We start from the raw sequence: 19,312 nt of genomic DNA, 5'->3' as shown, positions 1-19,312 counted from the left end.
ACAATCTCTTGACTGAATCTAGACATTTTTATCATTCTGTAAAGTAGTATTTAAATTTGGCTTTGAAATACTAATTCTTCTACTATTGCTTGCTTCTGTCAGCATTTCCTCAAAATCACCATCACTTTTTCTAATTACTCTGCAGTCTTCAAACAGATTTATTATGACATTTAGTAAACACAAGCAATCAAAACATAATATACAGACATTATAACTTCTTTCATTTTCAAGTCAATTAAATGTTTGCATGTATATTTAGAAAGAAAACATCTGCTTTTCAAGTACCTTAAGGTTTGGGTACTTGTTTCCTATTCACAGAAAAATTGTTTAAAATTGATCTTTAATAAATTTCCACATAATTATCAGAATAAAAAAAAACTTACTTGCAGATGTAATGCTAAATGAACTCCAAACATTTAGGAGAAAGCTGATGTTTTTTCTTTTTTCTAGTCCTTTGCATAGAAAATTGTTTCTATAAAAACTATAAGGCTTTCAAAACAAAATTAAGCCATCCTATGTCATCCTGGGAACCAAGCAAAATTGGTCCAAATTGAAAAAAAAACAACCATCAGGAAGCATTTTTATTCAAACCTGTATAAATTAAAAAAAGCACATTAAACTAGGGGAAATAGGATCACCAAAAGAGGCTGACACTAAGCTTGGTTTCCTCACTAGAGTTTACATTTTGCAAAGGGAAACAAAAATTACTCCATTTCATCTTGCACTGTTTTTTCTATACAACTGTCAGCGTTCACTCACATTTCAGAGATGTAAGTGGTCACTGAGAGTCAGAAAAATACAGAAACACTTTTCTTCAGAAATCTTAAGGGATGTGGGATCCTAGCCATTGTGTGCAGAATTTTACAGAATGTACATCTCCAAATCTGTAAGTCACCTTGTGGGAGATGAGTAAGCAAGTCATACAGAGCCTAATTTAAAAAATGTTTGAAAAGAAAATATTTCAATGCACAAATGGATTTATTCCTGGTTTCTGAGACAGGTGAATTTCCTTCTGTCTTGATATTGTCATCTTTGATATCCCAGAGCCAGAGTATCTCCCTATTCCTTCTTTGCTACTGTTTGACAGTACCCCAGAGGAGCGGAGCCAACTTAAAAGAATCTGTGACATCTGCAGCTCCAAATACTCCAAAGGCAACAAAGGGAGGAGCTGAGCAGATTTTCCTAAATTGAAGTGGCAGTTAGTTTCAAAAAGGACTGTCAGAAAACACAGGTGCATCTGCAATTACTCTCTGTTCCTGAAACATCCTAACTTACGTATATGAAGTCTCAACGCTTAGAAAACACCAAATGACAAGGCTTTAGTTCAGACCATATGTATACCTCAAACAGTAGCACCAATATTTTGCCTTCCATGAGTTTTTTATTTTCACATAGTAGAGCCATTAAACTACAGTGGATATGTTTTTTCATTAATTTTTATAGTTTCTGAGCAACTTTTTATTTTATATCACTACCACTGAGTACTTTAGAATGTTTTCTGCACCAAATTATTTCAAATGACAGAACTCAACAGGCACTATGGGAACCTTTTTTTTTTTTTTTTTTTACTCCTTTTTTTGGAAGCAAAACAATTGCAAGTGAACTTTTCCTACAGAGACACCTCTAAGAATGCTTAGTGCAACCACAGAATGAATACTTCTCTTTTTTCTTTTTTTGGCTTTACTTCTCTTTACTGAAGCAGACAGTGTGCTGATTAATTCATGGTAACACTGGGCACAGCAGTGAAGAATATCAACTACTATTTCAAACAAAAATTGTAAAATGCTTTGCCACCTTTAAAGTCTAATCTTCTTCCAATTTCATGCAACTGTAACAATAAAAATAAAACTGTGATCTATTTAACCCTGAGAACTCTTGCTGCAGTCTACAGTCTTATGAATGTAGCCCTGATGTGGGAAGCTAAATGCCTGATTTCCCACAATAACACCAGTGAGAATGTGCTGAGCAGCCCCATGAATCATCATAAGAATTCAATATCCAAGACATTTTCTGCTCACTGTGCTTGAATTCAGAGAAAGATAAGGTTAGCAAAACACAGCAGAGATTACATGTCACTTTAAAGCATTTCCCTGTGTTAACTGCTTTTTGTTTTAAACTCCAAAGCACCAACACATCTTCCCAGACTACACTGAGAAGCAGCAACTGAGCAGTTCAGTGATGAAGCACATGATAACTCAAGTGGGTGCTAGCTACAAGCATCTGCAAGTATTTTATATGATACATAAAGTCAAGTCCAATGACTCCTAAAGCCAAGAGATGTTACCTCAGGCAGGTGGAGATTGAGATCAAGAACTGAGCAAGTTAGCACAGTTTTCAATGTAATGTAAAGGATTCAGATCAAAAGCAAGCTAAGAAAATTTTGAATCATTTCAAGTAGCCAGTTCCTTATTCCCTTCTTACTGCTTTCTGCACTGCTAAATAAATACGATAAATAAATAGGATAAATACGAGGTACCTCAGCCAATCTTAATCCCTGGTTCTAGGCATCCTAGTAGGACCTCAAGTCTGCAAAGCTGCAAGTCAGGATGGCAAATTAAAGTTCTCTTAGAAAACTGAGGGGCAGCCTTTGACAAACAAGAACTTGTCTACCATTTTGGTCCTTCGAGAGTTTCTGGGCTCAAGCTTCCTAAGATTTGACTTTCTACAGTCTACCAAAAAACGTTACTGTCACTGAACAGGCAAAATGTGAGATGAGACAAAGGCATTCTAGGACCCAGAATCAACAGCCTGTTCTAGCAGAAACAGGCAGCCTAAAAGCTGGCTGCAGTGACTGCCCTATCCCTTCAAAATCAAGGAACTGTGAACAGCCTGCTGCTGCTTCTTTCTTCCAGGCTGCTCCAGTGATGTAAATCACAGTGAAAAGTCTTCACAAGATCAAAACGGAATGAAAGGGGATTTCAAATATTATGTTACTAAGCAGTAGCACGGTGTTTGAAAATAAAATGTAATTTATGTCTCAGCACAGATATGGAGTCTGTCTCCAAGCCCGTCTTGGAGAGCATTTCTGGAGCACAAAGCAGAGCAGAGTTTATTACAGAAACTATTAGCAACTAAACACATTTACTTCATGTGGGTTTTACAACCTAAACAACACCTACTGCATATGTATACTAACTAAAGATTTTGGCTTGTCAAAACTGCAACACTGAAATACTATGAAGAGATGGAGTAAATACAATCTCAAAGAACACATGGGTACGGATAAAATAATTTTTGCCTACTCAGCTATAAGCAGCTGGTAGTACATTTAGCTATGTATTATTAGCTTACTAATGGGATCTCAAGAGTTATGCTGTAGCTTTCAAATCACAACACAGACAGCTGCCTGTTAGATTTATTTTAAAATACTGTGTCAGAACATGCCTGACTGGAAACTAGTGATCTATTTAGCTCAATAGCACGTGTCTAAGAGTGGGAACATTTAGGAAAGCAGAAAGCTCAGGCACATCCCCAGGTCATTTCTCTGCAAGTACCCTTAGCACCAGAATCCAGTGCTCAGAAGCCAGTCTCCTCTTGAACAAGGCTACCACATATGGGTAACAAGCAACTCAACAATGGTTTTCAGTTCAAATACTTGTATTATTTTAATTCAGAATATATATGAGACAATATCACACGCACAAAAAAAAAGCTGAGTTCATAGGTTGCATGAAGATGAATTTAGATACCTCTATCTGTTGAAAGACTTGTACATGTTCAGAAATACACTAAGACCATACAAACCATAATTTAACATGCCTGCAACAATGTATTTTTGAGGACAATTTGCTACTGGTGAGAACTTCAGCATTAACAGAAAACAGGATGAAATTCTGAATGCTTCAGTGCTAATTTTATACACCGGCTTGCATATTTAGTCCCCATTGCTCAGACTGGTTTTCACCACTGTAAATCTTTATTTTTAGCTGAGGACTTAATTTATTTTTGAAGATAATTTTATATAATGGTGCATTTCAAGAGAGTTGAATAATCTAGCCTTTCCAGATTAAGCTTGCAAATTTTATGTTATTTCTTTAAACATTTAATTTAAACAATGACTCAGTGTTTAATAAAACAATGGTACTGCTTGCCTTAGTCTATATGTAATAAAAAAAATGAAAAACTGAGAACGAAAAGAAATTCTCTACTGCTGTATATAACATAATGAAAAGTCACTCAACTCCAGAAGACAAACTTTAGTCTGAAAGCATTTATAAGCCCCATGGATCTATCTTCTTCCTAGAAATAACACCATTATACTGAAACAGCAGCTGCTCCTTACCTGAAAAGAGTTCATGCGCTGAAGTGAAGGAGGTAGAGAAGCAGTACTCAAACTCAGCATCAGAAGTAATTCCAGACATGTTTCTGATGGAAACTTTAAAGGATGAACTCCAAAATCATTTTCCCAGGCATCAGCAAGGCTAAAAAGTTAAAAATAAAGTAAAATGAAATAATTCATGTATCTAAAAAAAATTAAACACATACTAGAACATGGCACGGAGTTGTGATGAAAGATTATCCTCACTTATCTTCAACTATAAGGACAGGAGTGACAACTGTTTTAACAGAAATATGGTGTGCATTTAAAGCACTTTATGCCTACCATCAATTTTACAAAGAGGTGCATAGTGTGAGAAGAAAACTTAGCACACATTAGGACAACACACTCACATTTCTTAATCCTAGCTTGAATATTTCTGAATCAATTCTCAACTACTATTTTCAAGCATGTATTTTTACATATAGAGCATCCTAACTAGAGCATAACATTTCCATTTCCTGTTTCTATTAAAATGAGTCCTTTCACTTCTGAAACCATCAAAGGCCAGATGATTTCTAAAACTGATGTTATGATGCTCTCACTGGAATTCTACCAACAGTCAACAACTGTCATAGGTGACATGACAGACAAACGTACTGTCTTTCTCAACCCAAAGCTAGAGAGCAGGTCACTTTGAAACAGGAATTCTACCCACACAGGGAATGAGAAGGTGCCTGGTCTAGGCACCCTCTGGCAGTCTGGATGGCACTCAAGGTCTTCATAAATGGCTAAGACCAAATCAAAGAACAGAGGCCAAAACCTTTTGCACAGCAACAGTCCTCATAAAATACTTCATACACTTTCACTTTTGCCAGACAAGTCTACAAAAGCCTGTTTTAAGCTACTACAAATAGTGTTTGCAGGGCAGGAAAGCAAACAGTTCAGAAGAAACCCTAGAGTCTTTAAAGGTGTGAGCAGCAAAGTCCCCAAATATACTATCCATATTAAAAGGATTCTGTAAAAATAATCAGTGAATGGTCAATCTCAAGAGAGGCAACTCTGACTGGTCCAGAGATTCTGTTGATGTTGCAGGGGAAAACATTTAGCTCTACACCATGGGCACTGAGCTGCCAGCAACCAAGGACTGAGTTTCATTATCTTTTGTAACTTCTTTTCCAAACATAATTAGAAATTTACCTTGGTAATCCCTACTGTGTCTTTGTTCTACATTTTTGACAAGCTTGTCTGGTGATAAAGGCAAATCTAGGTAAATCTAGCAAAGCAGAGGCTTTAAGTTTTTCACAAATCAGCAAGTCTAAACAAAGCAGCGTGCAGGCACCTTCACACACAGTTAAGAGTGTTTGGAGTCTGAAGGTGACATTATGATAAGGTACTGGGGCTCAGAAAGGTGTTTCCACAGATCAATGCCCTCTCTGCAAAGAAACTTTTTAGAACTCCAGGCCATACTGAAAACATTATTTTTTTTTGACCTGAGAATTTTTTTGGAGCTGCCTCCTCATACTGAAGTTCGACTCGTACAGCACTGATACTGCATTACAGCATTTTGAGTCTGTTGACTTATCTGAGGGAAGGACTGTTGCTATAAAGACATCTAGCCCAATTAGACTGTAATTTCTGTTTATTAATAGCTCAATTATGAGCGCTTCCTGAAATGATTCCAATGTGTTCCCTTATTACAAACAAACCACATGTGTCCTAGCACTTATGGCTCTAGGAACACTCATGTTATGAAATAGTCTTTATGATTGTCCTTTAGCAGCATCTAACACGTGAGTTTGTGGTAAGTTTGTACTTTGTTAGGCCATGTCTCTTTGTTCTTCTTTACCCCTATGATTGATGGGAGTATTTTTCTACAGTCTTCACTGTAGAGGATGGAGAAAAATGTCTACTTAATCTTAGCTGCAGGGAATCCTTCTGTACAAAGAGGATTGTCTCTCTTCCAGTACAGGAGAAACTATTTGCTTTCTACTTTCTGAATGAGCCACACTGGTTAATTCTGCTTCTCAGAAGAATGAGCACCCATGGAGGACAACTCTTACCAGATCAGTCCCAAATGCCAACAATTGGAGTTTGCTGAAAAGTTCCTTAGCCATGGATCCAAAATTGTGTTTTGCTCTCCTAATTTTAGAAATAGAGTAATAGATTTTGACATTAAGATAGGACAAATTGTTAGAGAGAGTACTGGGGAGGGCTAAGGGCAAAGATGAAGACAATGCCAGGATTCAGATGGGCTCATGGTAACTTTGGATACAGGTGGGATTGAGTACGCGCATGCTTTCTTCCCTTCCTTACATCTTTACTCAGCTGTGAATTCTTGCTTCTAAGCTTCTCATGAGAGAAAGCAGGCTGGGCCAAACACACACCTTCAGGGAGAATTTTTTCTCCCACAGCACATTAAATCCACCTCTACAAGTTACCATCATTCAGTTTTGCCTGACAGTGACCTCTCAGACACGAAAATCCCTGTCCCTGTTCACTGCAGGGGTGTTGGACTGGATGATTTTTTAAAGGTCCCTTCCATCTCAAATGATTCTATGAAAAAGGGCTCTTCCCAGTGTTAATTCAAACTTGAGATGCTGCCCTTGCAGATTAAAATAGCATCTCAAACTCACTCTGTTTCAGCTACAGGACATGCTTTAATCTAGTCCATGAAAAGACATTAAACAGGTATAACAATAAAGCATGTAAGATCTTCATGTAAACTTCATTTTGAGATAGACATGATCAGTGCTAATCAAAGTACTTAATATGCTTCAAGCAGACATTTCAGAACCGAAAGTAGCATAGAAATCAAACAGAATGAAATTCTACTTAAGGGGTAACCCATGTAGCTACTATGCTAATATGTAATAATTACGTCCAATGTGCTAAACTTTCAAACTGGAATACTGACAACAAAAAATAAAGATGAAAGGCTGAGACTGCCATCCCCCCATCCCTGTCAATACTTTCTCCAAGGAACAAGTGTGAAAGAGAGGTTTAGACCATGATATCATCAGTCAAAGCAATACAGCAGGAAAATAGAATTCCTATAGCAGTATGAGCAAGACAATTAGAAAAAAAAAAAAACACAATACAAATGTCAGAGTATTTTTAAAGCTGTTTATGGGATGTGAAATTTGACTCTCTTTAGAAAAGAGAATCTTTCCTGAAACTCAAACAACTAATTCTGAAAGCAGAGGTGAGCAAAACTTGAAAATGTTTGTTCAGACAAGACTACAGATAAGACTAAAGATAAACCAGTTACTTCTCCAACAGAAGTAACTGATCACAATGTTTTCAGATGCATAAATTTGATTCATCAGGTATTTCTACAATGGTCAATGTGGAATTGCTCCATGCCTACATAAGACAGAATAAGATGAGAAAATAATATCCTTAGAAGCAATGTTTACGACACCAAAATAATGAGTAACATTTCTTTTACAATTCCTTGACTCTAAGTTCTAGCAAACAAACCCAGTTACCATTCAGGTCATAGCATACCAGTGAAACAAGAAAAATCTTGATACGTATTTAAAAGTCATTAGAAAAATGACTGGAATCTAAGATTTTGGAATCTAAGTTTTTTTTCGAAAAACTGGACAAAATGTCTCACTAGACTGGTGTTTTTTTTTTTCGTAAGAAGTTGAGCTTCTTCTTTCATTAATGCCTAGGTTATTAACCAAAAGTAATCATCATCTACTGTGCATGTCATTCACTTCAAAATGCACCTATCTTACCAAAATACAAAATAGTTTGCTTTTGAAGAGGAACAGGTAAGTCCTTTTCCACTTTCCAGAGCAACCTTGTCCCCATCTCTTATTTAGCAAGCTACTTCTCTTAATAGATTAACTTCGGGTAGTCTACAAAGATCAAGAATGGAAAACAAAAAACCTCTTACTCAAAGAACTACTCCATGTTACTGCCAAGGCACTGGGCTAAATTCACCTGATTATTTACAATCTAAGTAAATATGCTCTATAGCTAGGGCTCCAAATACTGTGAAACACCTGAAGGAGATGACTACAAGGTAGCTATGGCTTCAGTGGTTTGTTAAATAAAAGCCATGCCGAAGAATATAAGATAAAAGCTGAAGGAGGCTCAGTCCTGACTCTCAGGATTCACTGAATGTTGTTAAATGTTTCCCTTTCCAAAAGCCGCAGATCTGATATAAATGACAGATGACTTTATTGAACCCAAGGACAAACTTGCTAAATTAAATAGCTATTTGTAAAAATGATTTAATCTAAAAACAATTCTAAGTTACAGTTGATGATATGTCTATATACTTAATATACCAGGAGGCTAAGTTATTTATACTTCTAATTATCCTTGCAATGATCTAGAAATTACAAAAATCAATGCATGCTCATTAGCTTCTAAGCTCTTGCCAAAATTTAAATAATACAGAACAGTAAGAAGTGCAGTACTTTCAAAACCTACAATACATTCCTTTGGAAAAAACTTTCTTTACAGAACCAAGGCACTGTTTTCCTTTTAAAACAACATCTGCAGTCTTGTTCAAATGTGGTTTACTTTTCTCCTTCAGCAGCTGAGAGTGTCAAGTGATTTTTTGAGCAGACCTTCCCTAGGATCTTCACTAGTTGTATCCCAAATTAACAGATATTAAATCTCTTGAAAGTGACAAGGCAACAATAAAAATGTAACCCAATGGTATCCTTACATGGGGATGAGCAAGAGCAGTAGAACAGATCAAGGGGAGTAAGAGAACATAGAGCAATAATCCAGGAACCCACACGAGGAATTTTTTTTTTTTTTTTTAATGGACAACAGTGCCCAATAAAAAAAACATTCTAACTCTAAATCTAAACTGTGAACTTTTTTTTTTTTCCAGTGCATCACCATATAGAAAGGACAGTTTAACACTGAACTTCTGTAGTTCCAAACAGTCTTAAACACTCCTCTGTAAAGGAGTCTTACCATAAAATTTCTGACATTTACGTCACATATGTATTCACATATAGTATATAATAACATACAAATTACGTAATTTTATATAAATGAACATAAAATAACATAAAGGATGCATATAACGTGAGATTACACAACCATTACTAAGATTCTCCTGGCTTTATTCTATTAAACCAAGCAACCATGCATTTCTGGAGGAGGGTAAGAAAGAAGTTAGATAGAAACTCACAATAAAAAAAGAGGTTTAAAACATCCTATCCTACAAAACATGAGCCCTCCTTAAACATTCAACGTGTTACCATTTGAAGGTGATAAGTTATTTCATACTAATAAAAAAGGCCTGTAATGCAAATTCAAATTTAATCTCAGAGTACCACCTCCACATTGCCATATTTCTCAAAGTGGCTGGTGTAAGAAATAACAGATGTTCTTGTACTGTTTCAAAGGGCATTCTAAGTAAAATTATCCTACCTGATCCCATAAACGTTACACCTGTAATTTTCTCATTGGTAACTCCAATATGTAGCACAGATTAAGTACCTCATGCTAAAAAGTACAATGATAGACATGTATTGAATGGTTTTGTTTGCATGAGAAAGCTGCATAAGATCTTAACTACATTCTTTCTATTTACATATTTTAAATTACTTTAATACTTCTCAATGTGCTTTATTTTAAATTATTTAAGGAAAGCCATAGAAGTAAAAGCTGCCTACCCGTAATGTACACGTCATATTCTCTTTTGTTTTGCATCAACACACATTTTTATTAGATTCAACTGTCCTTATTTACTTACATGTAACTACGATGACTTCAGTGCGGTTAAACAAAAAGATTATTATCACAAATGAGAATTGTGTTTAGCTCACAGAATTCAATTCTTATTTTCTCAAAATGGAAAAGGAAAAAAAACAAAACCAAGCTGCAACAGCATACTGTGCCAACACAGATATGATTATTTACAGGTAGGTAAAGGTATTCCTCTGAAGGCTATCTTTCTGCATGGAAATAAATCTTTAAATTTTAATTCTGTCCAGGAGTAACTTGCCTTGGAGTACATCATTTCAAAGCAAAGCTTGGCACACTTTTCCAGACTAAAGGTTTTTGGGTGCCAACTGCCTTTTTTTTTTTTTTTTTTTTAATGTTGTCTTCCCTCTTCCAGCTGGCAGGTAGGCAATTTACAAAGCATTAATTTTCAGTTGCAAACTCTATCACTCATAAAATATTTTCATTTCACCGTAAAGCAGCAATAATTGTATAGTATCTGCAAAACACAAGCAGAACTTCAGCTGTAAGAATCTCTGAAATTATGCTTAAATATCACAGTGAAGAACTAGCAGGTGTTCACCTATCCTGTCACCCTCATGCTCCAGATCCATAATACTTAAAACAAATATTTGAAAATCTAGATTAAGCATCAATTATAGGACAGACTTATGACCATAGGACATGTAGATGTATGGGACCATGAACATTTGCAAATATACTAAGCTTAAAATTCACAACAGTTCTCATACTACACACAGATGGTCACTGAATACATCTATGATACTGTCATCTTTGTTAAGCTTCAGCATCAGGTAAGCAAAAATAGCCTGATCTGAGAATAAAAAGGAATTTTAATTTTGAGAGAACTGATCTTGGATACAAAAAATCTCAAGCCTGCTGGCTACCTCCCACGACATGTCCTACTAGCAAAACCAGAGTGCATAAAGGTACAGAAGCAGCACCTATATCCACAGTCAATCCATAACAGTAACTGTGTATGGGGAAATTCTTCAGTACTCTGCAAGATCAAGAGTTTATGTAACAGCTGAAGCTGTAAAAGCCCAAGTTACACAAAAAGAAAAAAAATTCACAGTTCTACCTTTCAACAGAGCATCTGACTACAAACAAGCTCATGGAGAAAACAAAGCTCCTGAAGGACTTCTGATGGTCAAACGTATAGGAGGCTAGACTAGAATAATCTCAGGTTGGAAGGAATCCACAAGAATCAAGTTTAACTCCCAGCTCCACACACAACCCAACATTCAAACCCCATGACTGAGAGCAGCGTCCAAATGCTCCTTGAACTCCTGCAGCTCAGGGCTGTGCCCACTGCCCTGGGTATCCTGTTCCATGCCCACCATGCTCTGGTGCAGAACCTGTCCCTAAGTCCCACACGACCCTCACCTGACAGCTCCATGCCATTCCCTTAGCTGCTGTTGTTGTCACAGAGAGCAGAGCTCAGCGCTGCCCCTCCACTCCCTGTGAGGAGCTGCAGCCGCCATGAAGGCTCCCCTCAGCTCCTCTGCTCTGGGCTGAGCAACACAGGGACCTCAGGCACTCCTCATACACCTTGCCCTCAGACCCTTCACCATACTTGTAGCTCTCCTTTCCACACACAGGTAGTTTTATATCCTCTAAACAGGATATCAAGAGCAAGAAAACACGGAAAACAATTCAATGTATTCACAATGCATCCCTTTGAACTGCTTTTTAAAATTACCTACATCTCTTTTTCTTAACTGAGCGCAAGAGCAGAACTCACTATTCTTCAAAGTAGAAGTCTAACACAGAATTTTTCATTTAAAAAAAAGAAACAGAACAAGAAAGTGCAGGAGCTCAGTTCTTTCTGGGTGTTGGCTGAAGTCTGTTGCGACTGCACTTAAACGCCCACATTATGCAGAATTGCTGGCATTGCTCCAAAGTAAAATGTAACTGCAGACTTCTCAGCAGCAAGGCAATGTGGTCCCTCTAAAAGCAGCAGCAAATTGCTCCTGTAAAAACTGCATGGCCAAAGCTTTAGAATGTGCTGCTTCAGTTTAATGGCTTGTGTTAAGGCTTTAAGCTGCAGTTTTAGAATGCCTCACTGTAACACAGGTGGTAGGAACTCAAGTAATTTTGCTGAAAACAATAAAAATACAGATTGCTATAGCCACATCGCTCTTAATGAACAATTTATCATACTGGAGGATGGCAACACCAATAGTTACCACCACCTAGATTAGCAACAGTTCTACTGTGACTGTAGACTGAAGTTTTCTTGGTTGTAGTCACAGGTATGCCTACAGCTCAGAATGAGGGAATAATTTTGTATGTCCCTTAATATAGTTTTCTTAATCTTTAGCACCTCTTGATTCCTTCCTGGGATACACTTTAATATAAATTACAACAGATTGTGCTTTATTTCCCCCATGTATGTCAATAACTGTAGCCTAACCGTGCTTGGGATGGATTCAGAGGATACATAGCAGCATGCTATCGACCTACTGCTAAAAGCCATACTAGCACCACATCACTTTATAAGGAGTATCAAATGCATGTACCAGAACAAATGACATATAAAGACAGCCTGTGATCAACAAAACATTCAAATTCCCTCTCCTCCTTTTTTTTTTTTTTTCCCCCCTCCTTTTAAACCTCCCAGCATTTCAGCTATTGCTCTAAGCTGGGCAAACAGGAGTAAAACTCTTCAAATAAGTCACATCTTGAAGGGTTTATCTCTAAAATTGTCTGACTGGTTTAAAAGTCAAGGGCAGCAGAAAGAGGGTGTGGGTAACTGGCAAAGCAGATATAAAGTACTGCCACACACTTCATTCCCTCAGAGAATGAAACAGTATTTGTCAGCGTATTTTTTCCATAAACCAACTCCAAGCCCCAAAGAACACACACAATTTCCCTGCTCTCTTGGACTACATTTTTACTAAACTCTCATACAGGAATTATTTTACAGACTTCTTCCTTCCTCAGGTTGGGAGCTCCAAACAAAATATAGCAGGAAAACTCAGCAGGAAGATATATTTATTGATACTGGCACATCCTGAGTTTTGAATACCAGGATGCTAGCAATGACAGTATTCCCCATAGGTGCTTTTACAGCTCTTCATGAAAACACAACTTTAATTTAAGAATGATCCAAATCAGATAGCATACTGTAGAAATAAAACACACAGTGTCAACTATCATATCACAAATACAAGGGTCCCTGTGTATACATTTTACGTTCAATATGTGAGAATTATTTTGTGCTATGTAAAATGTGGAAACTTAAACAGGCAATCAAATACAAAACCTATCATGCAAAGATAGATAAAAATATATATAGATTAGATTCTCACTAATTCAGTAAGAAAAAAAGATCTAAAAACCTAGTAAACAATCTGTCCGGACTCTTCAGTCTATTTAATTCTCAGTCTGTAGCTTCCTACGAGGAAGCAGCAGGGGGATGCAAAACTGTGGTCCCAACAAAGGTACACATGAATAAAAACTGTTTCACATACAAAAAGTAGAGATTTGAGTGCTGAAAAAAATGAGGTTAGGAAATCATTAATTGTAGAGAAGAACGAATTCTCCTCCTGGAGAATGAAGCAGATCATTTGCATCTTCTGGTTTCTTCTTCAGTATGGCAAGTAGTTTCCTTTTAACAGTGACAGTTATTCTCAACTGCTGGTTCATAGCATAGTGAAATGGCCTTAAAATTCAAGAGGTGCGGTAAACACATTTTTCTTTCTATACCAATGCTGAATAGTAACTTTAGCTTTAGGGCAAAGGGATGTATAGGAAAAAACCTTTGTACTTCCTTCTCTCCACGTTTTCAGCTCTAATTTTAACAAATCCCTGTCATTTTTAAAGTGCACTGTACCATCTGAAAAGCAGCTTTGCTTTGCTAAACATAGAAAAGTTTCTGTCTTTAGTAAGGACTTAGATAAATAAACCCAACTCTCAGTGGACCTTGTTAAAGCAAGGGCATACATTTTTTACACTTCCTTATGAGTCTGGGAAAAAAAAGTCTATGTATCAGTCTGAGCTCATGCTGACTAATGTGGTCTCAGGGAAGGGACTATTGAAATTCATGTGCATAGTCATTAGAAAGAGATTTATAGATGCAATTATGATAAATCAGCACAGGTTTAAGTAATGATTAATTGTTTAAAAAATTACTGTTAAAGCCAAAAATAGAAAGCATGCAGAATCAAAGTTTGAATATATGGCTATAAAGCCAGTAATTTGTTGGTTCTGTGCATGGTGTGCACTAGGAGATACTCAAACCACCCAGTTTTAGGCAACCAGTGACCTGACTGAGCAGGCCTAGGACAGCTGACAGAGAGTCCCCAATTAGTGACCCTGCTTGGATATCTGAACTGTTCATCGCTCATATCCTAAATTGACACAATTCATGGCAGCGTCTTTAAGCAACAGAAAATTGGCAGAAATTTACTTTCAATCACATGCTATGAGCTGCAGCAGTTAAGGACTTGAAATATAAGCACACTATCCATGCTGCAAAGGCAGGACCAACAGCTGGTACAGTGACCTCAGCAGCCAATCCAAGCTAAGTTGTGAATGAAAAGCATGGCTGGCTAAAGTGAGACTGTCCAAGTTCCTCATCTAGTCAGTGGAGGAAGCAGCAAGATGGTTTGCTTCATGGACAGACTGCGAACCCAGTAAGCAATGTGGTACTATCCCCTTCCAGTAACGTGTTACTGATAATCACCAGTAAAGACCAGGGAAGCACGGCATTAGGGACTATGGTCCATATGCCACAGAGCTCTTACCCAATCACTTAACAAGACACTGTTGCCTCTGTTCAGTCTTCCAGTCAAACGGTGTGAACTGTACTCATGTTAGATGCAAGTGTTAGATGCAAGTGTTTTCCTACCAGGCCTCTCCAATTACCTGTCTCTCTTCCTGCACTGCTCCTCCTCACCATCAGATCAACCAGTAACCTTAACACCAGCATCTAGGAGTACAGTCTTCAATACCCTATCCTAACAGCACTGATTTCAGATATTCATTCAGGGCTCCAGACTACTAACAAGGAATAACAATTATTTTCTCAGAATAATCAACCAGGCAACTGGAAAGAAAAGTTATTAAAAAAAAAAAAATAAAAATCAAGATTTTGAATGAACAATGCTCTGTATAATCAGTGACAGCACAGCATTGTTCTTGCTCTGTACCTAACTAAGCCCCTTGGGTTCCACAGCCACAGCATAAAAGCACTTTCCTTGATGTTCTCATGCTCTCATTCATACTAACTGTGCCACATGAACATTTGCATATGCTCCATAAACCTTAATTCCTTTTTAAAACCTATTATGCCAAGCAGGAGGCCATTTCTGAAGTTGAAATGGATTTTCAGTACACTAAAGATTAAAATGTTTTCTGGCCTCTGATTTTTAAACCTTCGGGTAAAACTAAATCATTTCCACAATGCTGCTTAGATTCCATATAGAAGTATACACAAATAACAGACACTCCAGAACATTATGTCTGAATCCAAAGGGAGAAGTTATCCTACTGTAGAAATAAATGCTGTAATCATTATTCACAAAATGCTCTCAGCTTGCTACTCTAAAGTTATTCTATTTTTTTTTCCCCCATTGTAACTGACTTCAGGAGTGAAGCAAATTCAGTATTTCACAATGTAATTATAAGAACCTGCAGCAGAGTAAGGAACTCCACAACACACAGAATCAGTCAATCCCAAGAATTCAGAAAAGCAAAATTTATTTCCACTCATTCAGTCCACACCTCTGCCAATATAAAGTCTAACTACTGAAGTTAAAATTTCCCCATATGCCATACTTTTGCCTTCCCACTGAAACTATTATTTCCCTGGAACAGCTTACTTGTATCATCGTTTTCTTTACTCATGATGTGACAACGGCAAAATCTGTGCAGATGTCTCCTCTGTGCATGGTAGAAAACAATACTGGCATTAAAATATTACGTGCAGCTACAAGTCAAGTTTAAAAGCTATTAAATCCTAAATAAATAAAATCAGTAGTCGAGCACACAACTTTCTTTCCAAAAAATAATCCTCAGAACCAACTACAAATCTAGAAAGAACAACATTCCACAAGCCCCTTTTCCCTGTCCTCAGCCAGGTCAGCTTTCTTATGTGCGTGGGAGTACTGCTCCACAAAAAAAATCCAACTCTTCACAAAACTGTCCCTCATTTTTTTTACCTGTCTTTTCTCAGAACTAGTTCTCAAGTTTTATCCTTCAACCACTTGGAAGCTTGCACCATTTGTTATTGTAGAGATTTAACAGTGTCAGTATAGTCCACAGCCATGTTGCTGAAGCTCCCCACAGCATTTATAGAGCTGTCCAGAATCCTGCTGCAGACATGAGGCAGAGCTGGAGGTATCACAAACAATCAGCTGCCCTTCTGAAGTAGGGCTGGGTGGGCTATGCTGGGCATACACATGTACCTTGACACAGTCAGGTAACTGAATACAGACGATTTGGGCTCTTTAATTTTTATGAGCTTTCTTAAAAAAAATTATGGATCTAGAACAAAGAAGTCTAGTGTCAGCTTAGAAGCATGAGGAATAGGAAAGGAAGTGTGGCAGCTGAGATCTGGATATGAACAAGAGTGGCACTGGAAGTAAAAAAAAAAACAACAAAGAGGGTATTTAAATGGAAGACTAAATGTAGTTTTAGCCAATTTAAGTCTGTGCTGAAATGGAACTTGATGTTAAAGACAGAGCAAAATACAGATTTGATGAAAAGAAGTAAAGAAGGCACAGAAAGACTAATTCACATCCACCAGTACAGTGGGGAAAAAAAAAAAAAATGAAAAAAAAAATCAAACCTTCTGAGTAGATTAGTTCATTCAAAGAAGTGATGCAACAGCAGAAGTAAGACAGCTGCAGGTAACGTATGAAAATCCTTAGCAAATGAAGTTAATCAGGTAAAGAAATAATCCAGTGATACTGCTGAACACGAGCTCAGTCAAGACCATGGTAACTTGTCACTCTGAAGAAAGAACAAACAAGGTGAAGGAGAGCTGGGAAGTAATTCTGGAATTGGAGCATTAACACTTGAACTCCTGGTCACTGCATGATGATGTTATGATGTGGAAGACCGAAAACCAAAAATCAAAACCATGACAATTCCAACCCGCCTGCTGTGGGGAGGGACACAAGCCACCAGCTCAGGCCAGCCAGGGTCCATCCAACCTGGCCTTGAACGCTTCCAGATATTGGGCACCCACAGCCCTCTGGGCAGCTGTGCCAGCACCTCACCACTTCTGAGGAAAGAACTTCTGCCTAACATCTGAACTGTAACTCTCAGCCTTTTAGTTTACAACTGATATTCCTTGCACTATCACTGCACTCGCTAGTAAAGAATCTCTCCCATCTTCTTTTTGAGCTGCAACTTAAAAGCAGTCACGTTTCTTGGAAATTATTCCTACTAAAAGGTTTTGCAGGAACCTCACTGCTCTGATATTAAAAATCTTCCAATCTCCAGATCAATTTCTTCATAATCAACGATATCAGTATGTTCTCTCCAGTTTCTTCTGAAGACAAGTGATGAACATTTACAGCTACCAGGTACCCATTGCTACTTCATTTTCAGCAATTTGCAGAGTTAAGACTTGCATCATATGTAATTGGTGATAAAAGAAACCCAGCTGGATAACTGTGAATAAAATTCAACGGTCCTACTCATACAAGAGAGCTGCAGAGGTGCTAAAAGCATCTGCAGAATTGCTATACTGGGAGACAAAAACAGTTTCTCATCAACTCCTTTCCTTTTGCAGAAGCCACCAAGTTTCAGCAGTTTCAGAAGGAACAAAATTCCATCTTCAATAAAACAAACGCAAATCTGAGTTGAGAGATTCTTAGTCATAGCAACCTGCTTCAAAACTTACAGGCATTAATATTATTAACGACATGCAGCCACTGCTGTTTGAAATACCATAGTGGAATATAATTTCACAGCAATAATATGCAAACAGATGGAAACAGAAAGCAATAACAATTTTTTAGGTGCGACTACAACAAGTAAAGCTAACTTTATAATATTAGACTTAAAATGCACTGAATCATTAAATATCTGAAAACTCATCTTCCAGAAATGTTTAAACCTCTTTTTTGAATCTTCACAGTACAGTATTCACTCAAACTTGTCAGAATCACTGTGGATTCTTTTCTTTCCCCAATTAAAAAAAAAAATACTCCCCAGCTTCTGAAGGAAGTCCAACATCTGGAAAAAAAGTGTACAAATGTATGGAAATATTTCAAAGCTTTTTTTCTGTAGTCATGTAGTTGTTTTCATCACAAAATATCACCTTTCGACAAAGAAGAGAAAATACAACATATCGTTCAGTTTTACTGCTTTGTGAGGAACACAGGACAACTCAGAAACTAGCCAAGAAGGAAAGAAAATTGTACAAAAAGTGCACCAACAATGCCTGATGCACCTCAGCAACATTTCCATACTAAAATAAAAACGTTTTGAAAGGTTTAGAAAAATTATTTTCTACCAAGAAAAAAACAATTGTGCTTAGTTTAAAAATCAACTTCTAAACAGCTCTGCTACTGATGTCACATTGCAGCCTTGATCAGTATCAACAGAACTGATCAGTACAAGCTTAAGGGCCCACGTTAGCGCACTGGAGACATAGGTATTCAGTACATCTACCAGTTCAGCCTTCAGCAACTATCTGACTACAATTCAGCAATATATTTGACTCAAAATGTAAAACTTCAGCAATTTCATTGCCCGGAACAGTACCTTCCACCTAGATATCCTCCCTCACACATTCATATCCACAGCACTAGCAATTATTATGCCTATTAGTTGTATGCAATCTCATTTACAGCTTAAATCCAGTATTCAGAGGACAAGCACAAGAATTGCTCATTCTCTTTATCCTTGATACTACAGCATTCAAAATAAGCAGCCATCAGCAATATTGCTACCACGCATATTCAACAAAGAAGCAGCAATATCTGGAGCAACTTCACAAATTAACTTTCTATGGCCTTGAGTCATACAGTCCCAATTTGCTTTTGCCTTACTGATGCATGAAGTACTTCAAGTAAAATTACCAGCCTAAATCATTTCATTAATCTAAGTATTTGTTAGTTTACACAGCCTGTCATGGGGAAATATAATAGAAACAACAAATACTAATTAGTTTAAAATAGACTTTTGAATTAACTAAATCAAGTTCTGAGGTTTGTCTTCAATCTGCCCAAGGTGCTTTTCAAGTTTTTTTTCATTCCTGTCTCAGTATATATTCCTGCTCAAATGGATCCCGTCATTTAAAAGGTATTATAGGAATTGAGTATTTACAGTTTTTAAGTAAACCCAATAGTCCTTGTAAGTCTATCAGAA

General features: G+C 37.2%; 1 protein-coding gene across 2 annotated transcripts in view; it reads right to left on the bottom strand.

Moving 5' to 3' along the window:
• UBE3D (ubiquitin protein ligase E3D) overlaps window positions 1–19,312 on the bottom strand; it is a 76,295-nt gene that overhangs the window by 27,381 nt on the left and 29,602 nt on the right. For both annotated transcript variants that reach the window (XR_014881500.1, XM_085217730.1), the window contains exon 9: window positions 4,283–4,421. Coding sequence is in view for 1 of the 2 variants with exons in the window: in XM_085217730.1 (XP_085073856.1) it covers window positions 4,283–4,421 (139 nt within the window). In the remaining variant the exon portion in view is untranslated. The remainder of the gene's footprint in view (window positions 1–4,282; window positions 4,422–19,312) is intronic.

Source organism: Meleagris gallopavo, chromosome 2, assembly GCF_905368555.1.
Source record: "Meleagris gallopavo chromosome 2, MGAL_WU_HG_1.1, whole genome shotgun sequence".
In the NCBI taxonomy this organism is placed as follows: Eukaryota; Metazoa; Chordata; class Aves; order Galliformes; family Phasianidae; genus Meleagris; species Meleagris gallopavo.
Note: the sequence above shows the minus strand (reverse complement) of the source record. Positions and strands in the feature narration are given on the sequence as shown.